At 41.5% G+C, this 15,987-nt stretch overlaps 3 protein-coding genes across 5 annotated transcripts; 2 read left to right on the forward strand and 1 right to left on the reverse strand.

Moving 5' to 3' along the window:
• Positions 1 to 2,189: 2,189 nt before the first annotated feature.
• On the reverse strand, positions 2,190 to 4,633 carry LOC119548089 (protein sly1 homolog). The gene is made up of 5 exons (XM_037855175.1): positions 4,466 to 4,633; positions 4,229 to 4,388; positions 3,482 to 4,170; positions 2,710 to 3,419; positions 2,190 to 2,655 (listed from the first exon to the last, which is right to left on the reverse strand). The coding sequence occupies exons 1-5, from the start codon at positions 4,491 to 4,493 to the stop codon at positions 2,323 to 2,325; spliced, it is 1,920 nt and encodes a 639-aa protein (XP_037711103.1). The 5' UTR covers positions 4,494 to 4,633; the 3' UTR covers positions 2,190 to 2,322.
• Positions 4,634 to 4,762: 129 nt separating this feature from the next.
• On the forward strand, positions 4,763 to 7,197 carry LOC119546721 (fibrinogen-like protein 1). 3 transcript variants are annotated; one of them, XM_037853207.1, is made up of 4 exons: positions 4,763 to 4,916; positions 6,062 to 6,175; positions 6,235 to 6,851; positions 6,909 to 7,197. In XM_037853207.1, exons 2-4 carry the CDS (start codon positions 6,122 to 6,124, stop codon positions 7,045 to 7,047), a joined length of 810 nt encoding a protein of 269 aa, XP_037709135.1. In that variant the 5' UTR covers positions 4,763 to 4,916; positions 6,062 to 6,121; the 3' UTR covers positions 7,048 to 7,197. The 3 variants fall into 3 exon arrangements, with proteins under 3 accessions (XP_037709135.1, XP_037709137.1, XP_037709136.1); XM_037853209.1 differs by lacking the exon at positions 4,763 to 4,916 and adding an exon at positions 5,817 to 5,963; XM_037853208.1 differs by lacking the exon at positions 4,763 to 4,916 and adding an exon at positions 5,819 to 5,967.
• Positions 7,198 to 8,497: 1,300 nt separating this feature from the next.
• On the forward strand, positions 8,498 to 15,202 carry LOC119547717 (out at first protein). Its single transcript, XM_037854691.1, is given in 4 exon segments — positions 8,498 to 8,932; positions 11,692 to 11,805; positions 11,878 to 12,196; positions 12,833 to 15,202. Coding segments are annotated over 4 exon segments (1,428 nt in total). The 5' UTR covers positions 8,498 to 8,668; the 3' UTR covers positions 13,564 to 15,202.
• Positions 15,203 to 15,987: the final 785 nt, after the last annotated feature.

Consider the following 15,987-nt stretch of genomic DNA (forward strand, 5'->3'; position numbering starts at 1 on the left):
TATCTGATAGCCCACATTGACATACAAGGATATTTTGTGTTCCCATAATCCTTAAATTTGAATATCATAGATGGAAAATGGCTTATAAAAATCCAATATTAAGAGCTTTTGTATTGGAAAATGAAGGTAATGTATATCTGGCCAGATCTCAGCAGAGTCCCAACTAAGAGTCATCGTCCATTCATTGGGTCTGAAAATCCGAAGCCGAAGTCGAAGCTAAAACTGAAGATCGCCTTCTCTGTCTGGCCGGCACTTCATTTTGTGGGATCGTCCGACCGCCTGACTGGCTGTTTGAGCCCGGCTCCTCGAATTTTGGAATTTGTTCTGCCTTGTTAAGAGTTGTTAAGATTATGATATATGTATGGGATGTCGGCGAGTGTGTATCGGTGTGCTGGCGGAGATCGGGGAGCCGGGGCAGCCGGCAGACCCAGCAGATCCAACCGAACCAAGACGACGACAGCGGCAGCCATTATGATTCACAGCAGGAATGTGGGAAACGGCTGCCTGACCATTTTATTTTTTTTTTTGGGTCTCCATCGGTGCAGTGGGGGAGTGGAGGAGCTCTTCTGGGCTCCAAGATCCACACACCACACCACACAGATACTCACGCACACCGGGACAGTTGCATTTACCACATAATCGATTCATGCATGTGGCAAGTTAAGAATTTCTTTCATGTTGCGTTCTCGTTGTTAGTTTCTGTAGTCTTTTTCCCTCTCATTTTTTCTTTATGATTTGTTTGAGCCGCATCTTTTCGGACCACCCGTGAAATCACTTTGGGTTACCAGTTTCTGGCTGGGAGTCCGACTTCTCTTTTCCTCTGTATTTTTGGTGTTTCATTTTTTTTATATTTTTTTTTTTTGGGTCTCTGGCTTTTGTTAAATTGCTCTTGTTTATGTTAACATTTAAATTGTGGCCACGGGTAGTCTGGATAGTAACCCAAGCCCCGGCTGCCCAACCAAAACCAATATTTAAACTCAACGCTCCATGAATAATCATCGTCATCGTCAGCGTCATCATCTCTTCTGTGGCCTTTCAGCGGGGCCATCAATTCTGATTTACCAAAAGTGTTAATTAGCCCACGGATCGGTTTTTTCTCTTCATATTTTCCCCTTTTTTTTGGTATTTGTTTGCTGCTTATCTCGGAAAACTTCCTACAGTGGTCTGGATTTGGTTGGAAATAGTTTCGATGGGAGCTTTATCTGCTTGGGAATTTAAGGGGATTTATTGGGTTTAAATTGTTGGTTCATTCCTTGTTTGATTTCTTAAGATCTGGTGAAATACCATAAGAACTTTTAGTTACGAAAGTTCTATTAACATAATAAGTTTAGTTATAGAAGCTTATGTTGACAAAAGATGTAATAACTCTCTCAAAAAGTAGGAACCCTTTAGGCATCCATTGTTTAATTAATTTTAAAGCCATTTGAATATTCAACATTTTTTTTAACAAAGTAACAACTATATATACCTTGAGTTTTTCATTTTTTCTACACTAAACCCCTAAGCTGTACACCTAATTATTTATGTACATATCTTGATCCCCTACATTAAATAATATTCTCCAAGATATTCGTTACAATATTCATGTACATACTAAGGCTTACTATTTTTTTGCAAGCCAAGCCGAAAACGGATTTTCTGGGATAATTTAACGCTCTTCTTTGATTGACTTGCCTGCCAGATAAGAAGCGACATTCAATCAGTGCTGCAGTGCCTCGGAAAAAAACGGTTGAGTGCCTTAGTAACTCTGCCATGCCATCGACTGTCCATTCATAGTTGGTCAGGGATAGTGCTAATTGCTGGGTGCCGTCCCTGCCAGCTTCTGCGCCTGTCCCCAAGTGCCGCGCATAGTTGTCGCCCCATAATTGTGGCACCGCCGCCGCCGAAGGCACCGGGAATCGAATCGGGCCGGGGCCATCATCGCCTCAGCCGTTGACTGGTTGTCTGTCAGCTGTCCATCAAAGCGTTGCCAAGTTGGTGTTAATGGGTGCCTAGAATGCGAGTGCCCCTGCCCGCCGTCGAGCTCCCATTCCAGCGACTCCGACTCCAACTCCAGCACCAGCTCCCTGGGCTTGTTGTACACGAGGCTACGCATGTTTTTGCTTGTTGTCCTTCGGGGATTAAGCGTCAGGTTGGAGTAATTGCCGAGTGCTCAGTTCTCCTCTTGCGTTCGCTTGTTTCTCTTTTTTTTTTTTTGCCTGGCATTTAATTTATTTTTGGATATGCTTAAAGTAAACGAAAGAAGCCACACAGACACCCATGCACATGCACCCAAAACCCGGTCCACTCCGCTCAGCAGCAATGGAATCGGAGCAGCCGCTCCTAACTCGTTGCCGCCGGCGACTGGATCTCGCCTCCCAAGGCGGATAGCTCCTTGAGGAACTGCCTCGCGTTGGTCAGCGTGGAAGCGCCATAAATGATCCGCCGTTGCACATTGGACGTTTGCTTCTGCTTGATGAAGTCCACCAGGTTCTGGTACTCGATGTAGTTGCCTCCGCCGACCATAAAGACCACGGCGTCCTGGAATGGAGCCCGGTTCTTGGGCAGCACATCGCCGCCCTTGAGAAGCTTGGGATCCAAATACAGGTAGTCATCGGTCTCCGCATTGCTTCGACACTCCATCACCTGCTCGGTGATTTTGGTAACAGGAAGATTCTGGAAGGGATTTCAATATCAGAACTGTCTTTATACACAGAAATGTATACTTACATGCCGTTTGACCACCAGATTCTTGACTCCCTCCATCACGAAGGAGCTGCCCTGTGAGACGAGCTTAGTGAACATGGACACAGTCTTGGTGCCGCCGCCCTCGTACTGGGTGGCCTGGCTAATGCTCGGTGAGCGGTTCATGATCCCCTTCCAGCGCTGCACATACGCCAAGGCAGTAAGATCACAGCCGGCCGCCTGTAGCGCCTCTTTGAGCCGCTCCTGCTCGGACTCGGGCAGCTGCTGGGCGCAGATAAAGTAGATGATGTACAGGCGCAGCTTATCCTCCGCCTGACCGAACTCTCCATCCCGTAGCAGATCCAACAAAGGCCTATCCAGTGTCTGCTTGGACATGACCTTCTCCTCGATCTCGAAGTACGAGTCTAGTCTTCTTGCCTTGATGAAGTTCAGGATTGCAGTGGCGATCTTGGTGTGCATGTCGATCAGTCGCTTCTTCTCCATCAGTTGTGGCAGAGAATTGACGGCATTGGTCAGCCGGGCGGTGGTGTCGTTGACCAGCGAGAAGGCAATGTCCGACTCTCCCTCGATGCCCATGGACGTCTTGAGCCGCTTGATCTCCTCTTCGGAGTTGCGGTAGGACTCCAGCTCCTCCTGGATGGCCTCGGCCACCGTGGGAAAAGGACTGCCCTTATGCGTCATCCAGAAGCGGTCGTTGCGGTCCAAATCGCAGGCCTTGGGCTTCTTCCGGGCTCCTAAAAGAAGGAATTTCGAATTTACTCTACAGCTCAGACAGCTAATGACTCTATCAACTTGCCCGCACTGGCCGTCTCATCCTCCACGTAGACCAGATTCAGTCCCAAGTCCAGGACATCGTGCACTAGCGCCTGATACGACCAGGTGTGATGCAGAGGCGTGGCCAGATCCATGTTCCTGTCCAGCAGCAGCAGCACGGGTCGCTGGAAGCTGAACACTCCGCCGCCGGCCTGTGTGGCATCCATGTGGAACAGATTGGCGCGCGCATCCCACAGGTTCTCACGCAGCTTTTTCTCCAGCTTGCGGGCTACCATCTCCGCGGCACTATTCCGTGGACATCGGATGATGGGCACATTTCCCAGGGTCACGAACAGGGCGAAGAGCGAGTCCACAATGGAGTCCATCAGGGCCTCCATCTCCTCGTCGCGGGTGTTGGCCCGATTGATGGCGTAGTAGGAGAGCTGGTCGCTCTGCTGGTGCTTCAGGACAAAGAAGTCGTCCTCCAAGCTGATGAAGTTCACATACTGATCGTAAACTCGATGGATGTTGGCCACGCAACCGGCGTGCAGGGCAGCGGCAGCCAGATTCTCGATTTTGCTACGCGTAATGGGGGCCAGGAAGTTCAGGTGGTACACATCGTACAGTCCGTTCGAGAAGTCCTGCTGAATCCTGTCCAGATTCTCGTCGGTGGGCAGGCAAAAGTATATAGCCGGCACATCCGGAATGGAGTCGCGATCGGAGTGGAGTTGCCTGTGAGGGGGGATAGTGTTTTTAAAACGGGATAACCAGGGAATCCTGGACTACTTACACATGCAGGGTCACGCCCAATTCGCGCAGCTCCTTGATGGAAATAATGGGCGATATTATGTCCTGGCCAACGCGATCGTAGATGAGTATCTTCCACACGGGCTCGGCAGCCAAAGCCTTCGGCTGCTGCGAGTTCAAATTAAGCATCTGCTTAATGGCATCTGGAATGATTGATAGAAAACCCCCATTAATTAAGCTTTCCCTTTAAAAGGAGCCTATGTTTTTTGTTGTTTCTCACTGATTTGGCGCTCCCGCAGGGTCAGCATTTTGTGGTCGGTGTGGCGGCCGGCTATCTGGGTTGGTTTCAATAAATATTCAACAAACTATGCCCTTTTCAGTGGCTAAAAAACATAGTTTACAAAAAAACAACACGTCACAAGCGACTGCGGGGCAACGCGTTTTGGCCAAATTTAGTGCATAGTGGAGGCATCAGCTGTGAGGGTAGTGTGAACGCTTGCAGCGCAAATACCAAAAATGTTAGGTATTTTTTTAGTATATATATAGGGATTCTGTAAAACTACATCAGATTTGATAATAAATCGAGCTGAGCTCAACTTCGTTGTGGCTTTGCAGTTTATTTTATATTCGCACCCAATACAGACGGTTTAGTTCTAAAAGTCCTAGAAATCAAGTGGACAAGCCCTTTTGCAAATATCCTGTGTTCTATTTCAAATAACAGTGAACTTTTGGTAAGCATATAATATAAATTCTGCGACTTGCTATGAAAAAAAAAATTGTTTGTATGTGTTCTATCTTTGAATTGGAATTGAATAATTTTGAATTAACAATTTCCAGTGTAATACACCGATTGCTACAATCTGTGGCAGATGTTAAAAAACTTTCTCGTTATTAATTATGTTAAAATTAATAGAGCCTGGCTTAAGTTCATTTTTTTTTTGATTGTATGTACGTATTAAGGATCGAACGTTTGACCCAGACTAATATACACTAGTCGGCATAAGTATTTTGACGAAACAAGAATAAAAATCTTGTATATTTTAAACGGTAATTAAATGATCTTCCCATTGATGCCTAAATGTACATGAAGTAAGTATGAATACATTTAACATTTGTTTCGTCAAAATACTTATGCCGACTAGTGTACATTTCATATATGCATATAAGTCAATATAGATTAGGGTGGTCCACTTTTATATGGTAGGCAAAAAAATTAAAAAGCTCGAGTCTTCGAATTGGTTTCAAAGTTTATAACTCATACGCACTGTTGGTTTTGATCAAATATATTATTTTCATATAGGTTTCCCTGTCTTGGTTTTATTTCTTAAATTCAAATGTCACCTCTCCGAACTAAAGTTTTTCAAACAAAAACATTTCGATATTTCCGACTTTTGATTTCGATTTTGTTTTTTATATTGACCGAGATCAGAGATATTACTAAGATGAGTAGAGGAAGTAGATTTTTTTAATAGTTTTGGGCTTTTAAGTAATTTTTTTAAAATAGTGTTTTGATTTCTAGCACACTTTAAACTACCATGCAAAAGTGAGAATAAGATTTCATGTTATGGACCGCCCTAATATACATATGTATATGTATATAGCTTCCCGGATTTTTAAATGAGTCATACGGTACCATTTGAAACAAACGAATTGCAAAGTTAACACCAATTGCATTACCGCAATAGACTTCTGTTTAATATTATCTCTTAAGCTGCCGGGAATTGTTGTATTACTTTAATTGCGGTGCTTATTAATTAGGTTTATAATCACTAATCTGTGTATGTACGTTTCAAGGTTGAGCTCGGCTGCCGACCGCTTTATTTATTTAATTAAAGAAAAATAATAAGGTAGCTAACCAACATTTTTTAATTAACAGGTAGTACCTTGACATTATCTTTCATATTTTGAATCAGAGCCTTTAGTATTTGAATTCGCAATGAACCCCAACAAGCAAGAATCTTCTCAAGATTCTTCTACTGAGAATCACCTAGTAAGTATAAACGAAATTATTAATTTGTTTAAGTCCCTATAAACTAACTAATATTTCAGATCAGTTCCGATTTCGAGATGAAAAAAGAGAGTGTAGAGCTCGAGATTAACCTTTTAAAACGAAAACTTAAGGATGCGGAGGAAGAACTGCGAGTGAAAAACAATCGAGTCGCCGAACTAGAATCCCTAATGAAACTAAAAAAAGAAAATGGGGTTCAAATTGTAAGGCAACCTGGAATCGAAGATTTCGAAGCCGCTTTTGAGGATATCCCCTCCGCCGGTCCAGAATGGATGGTAATCCAGCGACGAATCGACGGAACTGTATCCTTTAACACACTGAACTTTATGCAAAAATATTGGTATAAGCAAGGATTTGGAAATCTTGAAAAAGAGTTCTGGTTTGGCTGCCAAAAGCTGCATGAGTTGACTACAAGCCGAAGACATGAATTATACATTCAAATTGCGGATTTTGAAGGTGCTACTGCTTATGCAAGGTATGATAACTTTGTGATTGGCAGCGAAAACGAAGGATACACTTTAAGGTCCCTCGGGGCGTACTCCGGTGATGCTGGAGATGCCTTGTCGGCATCTGTGAATAAGACATTCAAGCACTACCGCTGTTACTATGGCTGTTTTAACAGAGAGTTTTGTTGGTCTTGGTGGGCCAATTCTCGATGGTAAATATATAAACGATTATTAAATTGTCCATACTGTAATTGATAACAATTTTTCAGCAATTTGAATGGCTATTATCACTCATGGCAAATGAATCTGACAGACGAGAATGGTATTTGGTGGAGTACATGGAACGGAAGGGGAAGACTTAATCTCAAATCGTGTAAAATGCTCATCAGGCCATTCCAAAATGAATGAAACGGAAACAAATTATTTTCAAATAAAACCATTTTAAATATATTTTTATAAAATGCATATTTCAAATATGCTCAGTTCCATTTTTTTATGATTTTGAAAATGTTTACCACTACTATTCATATGTATAAATAAACCAGGATTTCTTCTCAGGAAGCACAAATGTTTATTCCTTCTTTGAAAAAGTTTATATTGGGAAAATACCCTGTTTAAGTATTTTTGTTCTTACCCTTTATGCCCTTACAGAGGGTATAATGATTTCAGTCAGAAGTTTTCAACGCAGAGAAAGGTACATATTGGTCCACTACATTGTATAGCTCCCATACATAGGAATACACGGAAAAATAATGGACAAAAATATTTTCTTATTTAAAACGGACAACTATAGCATACTGCTGCCATAGGACCGATCGGATAATTATTGGGAAAATAAAGATAAGATTATTATAGCTTCCCTATTTTTAATCATATTTTCCTCTACTCCGGTATATTGTTGTCTGATACAATTCTCCTGATAGGTCCTTAAAGAGACGTCCTTTTAACTTATCTAACGTGCATTGTGTAACACGCACTACGAGTGGAGGTATAGGGGCGAGTCGTAGATACTACGATAGGACTTTATTTTTTTATTTTTTCGATCAAGCCCCAAAATAACGAGAAAACACAAACTAAAAAAGGGCGCCAAGTTTTCAATGCTAATTTGACGTACTTGTGTAATCAAGATATTACACCTTTTTGTTTAGTATTTTTATACCTGCCACATGCACTTGCAGCAGGCTGGCAGCACTCTTCTGGGATTTCCGCACGGCCACACCAGTCAGCTGATTTCGAAAAGCAGTAAACGGTTAACAGCAATGTTAAGATGCAATGCTTTCAAACATTTGCAGAGCGCCGGCAGACAGTGGTGCCTTTTTCCAGTCGGATTTAGCTTTTTTTCGTGTGATTCCGGGAAAATGTTAAACTATATTGAATAATATCAAGGGCTAACTAAAAAATATCAACAAAACTGAAGGTAACTAAATTCTGCTGGTATAGTCAAAGCCCTTTTCTAGTTTTAAGTAAATAAATTAAATTTGTTGATATGATATTTACCGTAAATAAACTTTTATCAAAGGGCCGTCGAAGCCTAGCCACGCACAATATATTTAAATTGTTTTTTTTATAATTAATATGACCCTAGTTCATTTGCAGAAAAAAAAATAATAAAAATAAATCACAATGTTTTATAATAAACCAATTTTTCATAAGTTTTTTCTGTGAAATTCCGCTTTCTCTAGCCTTTTTTGATCCAACATTTTTACCCCAGAAAATAATGGCATCACTGGAGGCTGTGTATCTTAACATTACTGTTAAATGCAGAGGGAGAGAGCAAATTCGAAATCAGCTGACTGTGTGACCATTCGTCAAGCGCTGAGAGCTGTAGAAAATAAAAATACCCTAAAAATACGCGTTTCGTTTTTCGCAGCAGTTCGCAGCGGCGGCCGAAAAGATTCGGTCGCAAAATTCTGAAGGGGAAATAGTTGTCAAAAAAAATAAGGAAATAATATAAAACGCATACGTCTACGCGAGTGGTTCGTCGTGCAGAGCGGGTTTATTTACAATTCATCGTGAGTGTCGTGTCGAAATGATCCTGGAAGCGGAGGATCCGCACCAGCGCGTCGCGAATGCAGCCCATGCTGTGCGCCAATCGCACCTCCGCTGGCGAATTTCGCACCTGTCCGCGATGACGGCCAAGAAAACGCATTCGCGTGCCACTTGCTGCGGCCGCGTCGTCAGCCGCAATCACTTTTTCAAGCACAGTCGCGCCTTCCTGTGGTTCCTGCTCTGCAACCTGCTGGTGGGCGTGGACCCCGCCCACTCCCAGCTGCTCATCAACGTTCAGAACCAGGTGCGAAGACCCTAAGCTCCAAAAAAGTGCATTTACAAGAATCAAACAAATGAAATCTGTCAAAACCACACAAAAGCAACAACAAGAAAACAATGACGCTGGCAGCGCTGCCCATCTGATTTTCGAAGAGCTCATTTCGAAAATGAGCGCGCCAAAACAAAACAATTTAAAAACGGGAGAGAGAGAGGTGCTAGGCAAAATAAACAATCCCCTACTACGGAAATTTAAAAGCCTTTAAAGGATTTAATCAGGGACTTGAAAACTAACCAACCACAACCGTCAGTGTCGCAGAATCAAGCAAATTTGGTCTGATTTTAGAAACATTTTTTTCAAAGCCTCCTATTTGATTGGTTATAGTTCGTCTACTTAATTTTGAATCGGATTATATGACACCGAGAATTGCTTTTCGTAGCAAATTTGGTAGCAAGAGACTTCTTTCAAGAATCATCGTACCACATGATTCTTATAGGGAATAAGAGTAGTAGTTTCTAAAACTCCCAAATTTTTGATTGTAAGGGACGTTTATATTCACGAAGATTACAAACCAAAAAAAAAAAATTTTGACAGTTCATCGAACCGGCAACTTTAAATTTAATGGAAACTATTTTCTAGCAGATTCTTTAATTATCAAGTAAAAAAAGCTTCTATAAATTGATCATATATGAATTATTTCAAGAATGCATGAAGTAGCCTAAATATAGCTTATTCTGATTTTTATGTATTCAAGAATTAATGAAAAATATTGTTCACATTAAATCTGCCTCAACTCATTATTCTTACATTAGATCCAATCTTCAGTTTCTGACCACATAATTCCTGAACCCGAACTGATTAACAATTACCAATTTAGATTAGGGAAAACATGTGTTGTACAGCTGCTCCAAGTCTCGTATCCTATTGATTTATGCCAAATACATTATTATGCCAAAGTCCAATTATAAGCTCATCATTGGATACTGAAAACCAACTTAATTATCTACATTGTAGTGTGCTTTATTAAATGAAATATTGAAGAATGTGCATATTTGCCATCCAATAATTCAAATGCAGTTCAATGTCAAACCGAGGCTTTCACTTTCCTGACGTTTTATTTTTCCACTTCAATATTAGTTGGCTTTGTTTGACTGGCTCAATATTGACACTTTGCTTTCGGCTTTTCCATAAATTTTAGATTAGTTGGCCAAAAAAGCACGGGCTTGTAATGAAAGCTGGCAGCAACCGAGCTCGCTATCTCTCTCTATCTCTCTGCGCTTTCACTATCTCACTTGCACACACGGGGTTTTATTTGTTTACATGTGACATCCTTTATTGTTCTCCTCACTCTGTCCCTGGCCCCAAAATGTCCTGTCCCGCTCTCTTCCCTCTCTCTTACCTCGCTCCACTTCTCCTGCATCCTCTTTCCTACTCTCTTTCCTCGGTTGTTCTTTGTTTACATGCGCCTTTGTGCAAACACACGGAAAACCCAGCAGCAACAAGAACAAAAACAACGGAAAACAGGGGTGTTTCAAGGACCGAAATTCGGAATACCCTTGTATATTCAGGATTTTTAGTTTTTATTGGAAATCTTAGAAATTTATAGGGAACATGCTTTAGAACACCGTATAAATAATAACTATAAATCTCTATAAATCCTACGAAAACTTTTCCATTTCTGTTTTCTTTTATATTAAATAGTTTCAAAAAAATATTTATTTGTTCTATATTTTTAGGCAGAGTTATAATGATGAATATAGTTGAAACATTTTATTTATTTAATATCATTTTAAATTGTTCCACAAATTATGCAAGTATTTTCTTTTTGTTAGTTAAAACGAAGTGAATGAATACTTACTTTAAGGACCCATATGATTTTACTTACAAACTTCTATCTTAAATTACTATACCTAAATATAAATATAATATAAATATAATATCATTTTAAATTGTTTAACAAATTATGCAAGTATTTTGTTTTTCTTAGTTAAAACGAGATGAATTGATACTTACTTTAAGGACCCATATGACTTTACTTAAAAACTTCTATCTTAAATTACTATACCCAAATATAAAAATAAATATAAATTATGCAACAATTTTGTTTTTGTTAGTTAAAACGAGGGGAATGAATATCTACTTTAAGGACCCCATATGATTTTACTTACAAACTTCTATCTTAAATTACTATACCTAAATATAAATATAAATATAATATCATTTTAAATTGTTCCAAAAACTATGCAAGAATTTGTTTTTTTTCTTTAAAACGAGTGAATGAATACTTATTTTAAGGACCCCTATGATTTTACTTACAAACTTCTATCTTAAATTGCTATACCCAAAACCAGAGTATACCTACAATAGCACCCACAGTCAACATATTTGTTCGTGTACACGTGTAAAGGGCAAATTCTGTTGTTGTTGAACTACATTTCGAGATGCTGTTGTGGGTGACGAGTTGACTCCCCCGTCCTCATCTTATCCACATCCTCATCCCGCCCCTTGCCAAAGACCATCTCATCTCCGTTTCGTTTTCGTTGGCCCCTTATGTTTTCGTTTTTTCTATTTTCCAACTCTCTTGACTCTAATTTGGTTCATGGCCGCCCAGCTTCAGGACCTGTCATAGTTAATTTAAGTCCTGACAACACAAGAAACCCCCCAGCATCATCATCTCCTGGCTGCCTTTGTGCCGTATTAATATTTTAGTTGGGTTGGGTAGGAATGCCAAGAAAGTAATTTAACACTTGTTGCTATATAATCCGTTTCTCGTTTTTTTTTTGCAGGGTGGCGAGGTGATCCAGGAGAGTATTACCTCCAACATTGGCGAGGACCTTATAACGCTGGAGTTCCAGAAGACGGACGGAACGCTCATCACCCAGGTCATCGACTTTCGCAATGTAAGTAAAGGACTTGGCATGAAACATGAGAACCCGAATTAAATTTTAAATTCCTCTCTGTTTCGCCCGCAGGAGGTTCAAATCCTCAAGGCCTTGGTGCTCGGCGAGGAGGAGCGCGGCCAGAGCCAGTACCAGGTCATGTGCTTCGCCACCAAGTTCAACAAGGGCGACTTCATCTCCTCGGCGGCAATGGCCAAGCTGCGCCAGAAGAATCCGCACACCATCCGCACTCCCGAGGAGGACAAGGGCCGGGAGACCTTCACCATGAGCAGCTGGGTGCAGCTGAACCGTTCGCTGCCCATCACCCGCCATCTGCAGGGCCTCTGCGCGGAGGCCATGGACGCCACCTACGTCCGGGATGTGGACCTCAAGGCCTGGGCGGAGCTGCCAGGTGAGTTCTCAGCTTTTGCTTGGAGATTTTCAGGGTTACGGTTTGAATAGGTGTGCCTAAGGGTGTATATCCTTTCTTAGGATGAAAATGCCTAGCCTAATTACTCATTTTATTAAAAAAATTCTTATAAAAGTATATATTTTCGTTAGGCTTCGTATACAACACTATGCGATTTTAATAGTTTAATTTTTATGGCATTTAAAGTCCTTTTGTGCTGTTGATTATTTAAAGTTCAAGCTATATATAAATGGGTATTTCGCGTGCGCAGCGCAACATGTTCAAAGTTCTGCACAAACAACATTAATAAAACGAACATACAATATGTGTTGTAGTCCTCTACATATATGCATTGTTCAACAAGTAACATTATTTACATGAATTTATAGTTATTAAATTAATCGCCCACCCAAAATTTAATCAATATTTTATAATATATGCCTAGAAATATATTTGAGATATAAAAATTCCAGAATTTAATATCTACAATGTGTACACAGAGAAATCTTGGTAAAATTCATAAGATAAGAAAAAACATTGGCGAGGCTATCGTGTAGTTCTGAGGGAAATTTCCACTTTTTCAACTTTTTGTTTACGTTTTTGTTTCGCTTTCCGTTTGTTGCACTCCGGCTCCGGCAGGCTCCTCGATCTCCAGCCTGGAGGCGGCCACCGAGAAGTTTCCGGACACGCTCTCGACGCGCTGCAACGAGGTGAGCAGCCTGTGGGCGCCCTGCCTGTGCAACCTGGAGACCTGCATCGGCTGGTATCCCTGCGGACTCAAGTACTGCAAGGGCAAGGGTGTCGCCGGCGGAGCGGACTCCTCGGGCGTCCAGCAGCCGGCACAGCCCACGAATTATCGCTGCGGCATCAAGACCTGCCGCAAGTGCACACAGTTCACCTATTATGTGCGGCAGAAACAACAGTGCCTCTGGGATGAATGACGACGCGGCGAGCTGCAGCTGATGCAGATGCAGATGCGCTGCGCCAGGCGGCGGAATGGGACCGAGGATGATCCCAGTGCCACCTGTCCGGGTGGCGAAACCAGAGTAGTAGCAGCAGCAACGACAGCGACAATAACTGGGAGGAGGGATGGCAAGGATACGACGACGACAACAACGACGACCAACAAATTACGCCAACTGCTTTTGTTGGTCCAGCAGCAGATGCCTTTTGCTCTGTGGAGTTTTCCGGTCCATCACATTTCCCAGCCGCCCCACACCCATTCATACTCCCAATCCCAACATAAGCCCAGCCAGCAGCAGCAGCAGCAGCATCAGCATCATTCTCAGGTTGCCCCCACTTCGCATCACCCGTCATCATCGCCATCATCGCCATCATCATCATCCGCAATGGCCGCCATCGTTGCGTGATAATGAACGCTCGAAATACCCAACTTCCCCAAGCCCCAACTGCACGTCCAGGAAAAAACAGAGTGTTGACACTTTTTCCGCTCACGATTCAAGATTCTGGACGCCGTCATTTGAATATAACCCACTGGAGGTGGAGATCGGACCACATCAAAAAATAAAAGAAAAGGAGTAAAGCGAAATAAATGTAAAAATGTGCTTCTGTATACTATGTATATATATGTATATTTAACGATGATTAGCTTTTAGCCAGCTTACGTTGTACGCTTATGCCGGATTACGTTTTAGATCTAGATAAGGTGTACCTATTCATTTTAACCCCAGGTTAGGCACTTTTCAAACTTTGTCCTCTTAGCACTTACATTTTTTCTTTGTTTTATCCTATATATTACATTTTTTTCCCAAAGAACAACTCTATAACTTGACATTCTATTGATTCAATTCCACTTGTCTAATACTCTTCGTGTCTTTTTAAGGTATTAAGGAACTGCTAACAATTTTTCCTGTAGCCTCCTTCGCTTTTTTTTACCTTTTCTAGTCCATTTCCAATTTGTTTACTTTGCCCGTTCACTTCACACTTTTTCCATCCCCATTGTGTGCAGCAATTTCGTTTCAATTACCCTTTTAGAGCGTTTTATATTTCCTTTGTTTGCCAGTATCTGCACTTCACTTTACCTTAACTGAAGCCTGATTAGATGTATTAAGAATGTTGGACACAATATCACGTTCCACGCTCCTTCCACTCGTGTTGCGTTGAGCTCAAGAATATAAAATAGGTATATAATATAGGGGATATAAATAAATTAAATGTGGCCTTAGCGTATTTTATGAGCGGTAGCGAAAAAAAAGGAAATTAATTGAACTAAGGAATTTGTCAGAACGCGTAATTAATTGTGCTCATAATAGTTGTAACAGAAAAACCACAAGAATATGATATATGGGGAATTCTACTAGCCAAAACGACTGCCGCAATAAAAGCTTTTCTATCTTTTTTCACTCGAAAATGGCTGTTTGAAATACCCCCTCTCCCGTTTCTCTTTCTTTCCAATCTTTCTCCCACTAAATCTACACTATCTAAACTAGACCGTAAACACGCCTGCCTTTTTGCCTTTGACTTGTAACCTTTTCCACTTTATATTCGAAACAAATGAAATACCTTACGATGAGAAAACCTTAAGCAAATTAAATTGATACCAATAATAAACAATACCAAGAACAATAATCTATTGTATAAATTTCAAGAACCTAGTCTACTTAGAGTGTTAGAATGGCATATTTTCCTAAAAGCGTACTACAAAAGAAATCAAATGAAAAACAAAAAGTCTCAAAACCAGTTTCGACGACAAGAAAAACCAACGGTGATAATAATTTTTTCTACGATACAGAAGGGCAGCTCCTTTGACTCACTGTATGAAAACGTAATGGAAACGAAATTGATAATTGATCAAGTGTAAAAATTGATTAGTATTAACTAAGCATTTAAATACGATACAACTCGATGATCTGAATTGTGTAAAGAGCATTTGCCAATAATAAACGATTAATCGACTAGTCCTAACAAAGTAATTGAAATTAATAATTAGTCTTAATACAAATGCTGACAAATTCTACGTTTTATATAAAAAAAGAATAATGAAAACATTAAATATGGGTTTTATTGTGACTGGGAACTCCTATTTCAGGGGTGTTGGCATAGATTTAGGCTATTTTGGATGGGGAAAGCCAGTTTATTAATGCATTATTCCCAATCATTGAAGAGCTACCGGAATAGCCAACCTCTCAATGCCTTAAAATGCCCGACATGCTGTGCGTTGTTTGCCCAGCCCTTCACGGCTCCGCCAGGACCTGATCCTTCCGCTCCGCATCCTGAGCCCCACATCCGCATCCTGTCTGCAGTGCAGGCTGCACGGAACATCTCGTCCTTGCCGCCGTCTTGAGCCAGTGGCAAATCCTTTATGCGATTTGTAATTCATGAGCAGAGCGCACAGATTCTTATCATTTATTTTACTGCGCAATCGGTATCGACGCGGGACGCCAAGGAGCGGGTTGCCGAGGGCAACAAGCAGCCAACAGACATCTAGACAAACACTTTCAGCCAATAACTATATTCATGGCGTCGACTGTAGCCGACGATAGCTTAAGACGTGCGGAAACCAAATCGGCGTCGTAGAAAATTGAATTTGTTACGATTTCGCAGGAGGATGAGAAGTAGGATGAGGATGAGTCCTGCTCCAGGACCTCCTGCAACCCGATTCCCAATCCAAATACCCATCTGAAGGGGAGCAAAAGCGTATGTGCATGCCTAATGAGCCATGAAATGCCAAAGCCTGCTGCCTGGATCCCTTTTGCCCTGGCTTTTTTCGGTGGGTCATTTCCTGGTGGGCAATCAGCGACAGCTGGCTGCCCGAAAGACCCCCAGCTGGGTGG

This window comes from Drosophila subpulchrella, chromosome 2L, assembly GCF_014743375.2.
Source record: "Drosophila subpulchrella strain 33 F10 #4 breed RU33 chromosome 2L, RU_Dsub_v1.1 Primary Assembly, whole genome shotgun sequence".
Classification (NCBI taxonomy): domain Eukaryota; kingdom Metazoa; phylum Arthropoda; class Insecta; order Diptera; family Drosophilidae; genus Drosophila; species Drosophila subpulchrella.

Excerpts from the sequence above, each read along its gene's own strand:
- LOC119546721 (XM_037853207.1), top strand. The coding sequence starts at position 6,122 with ATGAACCCCAACAAGCAAGAATCTTCTCAAGATTCTTCTACTGAGAAT. Across the intron at positions 6,176-6,234 it reads CTTCTACTGAGAATCACCTA|ATCAGTTCCGATTTCGAGAT; the intron begins GTAAGTATAAAC and ends CTAATATTTCAG. Across the intron at positions 6,852-6,908 it reads TGGTGGGCCAATTCTCGATG|CAATTTGAATGGCTATTATC; the intron begins GTAAATATATAA and ends ACAATTTTTCAG.
- LOC119548089 (XM_037855175.1), bottom strand. The coding sequence starts at position 4,493 with ATGCTGACCCTGCGGGAGCGCCAAATCA. Across the intron at positions 4,389-4,465 it reads CCTGCGGGAGCGCCAAATCA|ATGCCATTAAGCAGATGCTT; the intron begins GTGAGAAACAAC and ends CAATCATTCCAG. Across the intron at positions 2,656-2,709 it reads ATCTGGTGGTCAAACGGCAT|AATCTTCCTGTTACCAAAAT; the intron begins GTAAGTATACAT and ends AATCCCTTCCAG.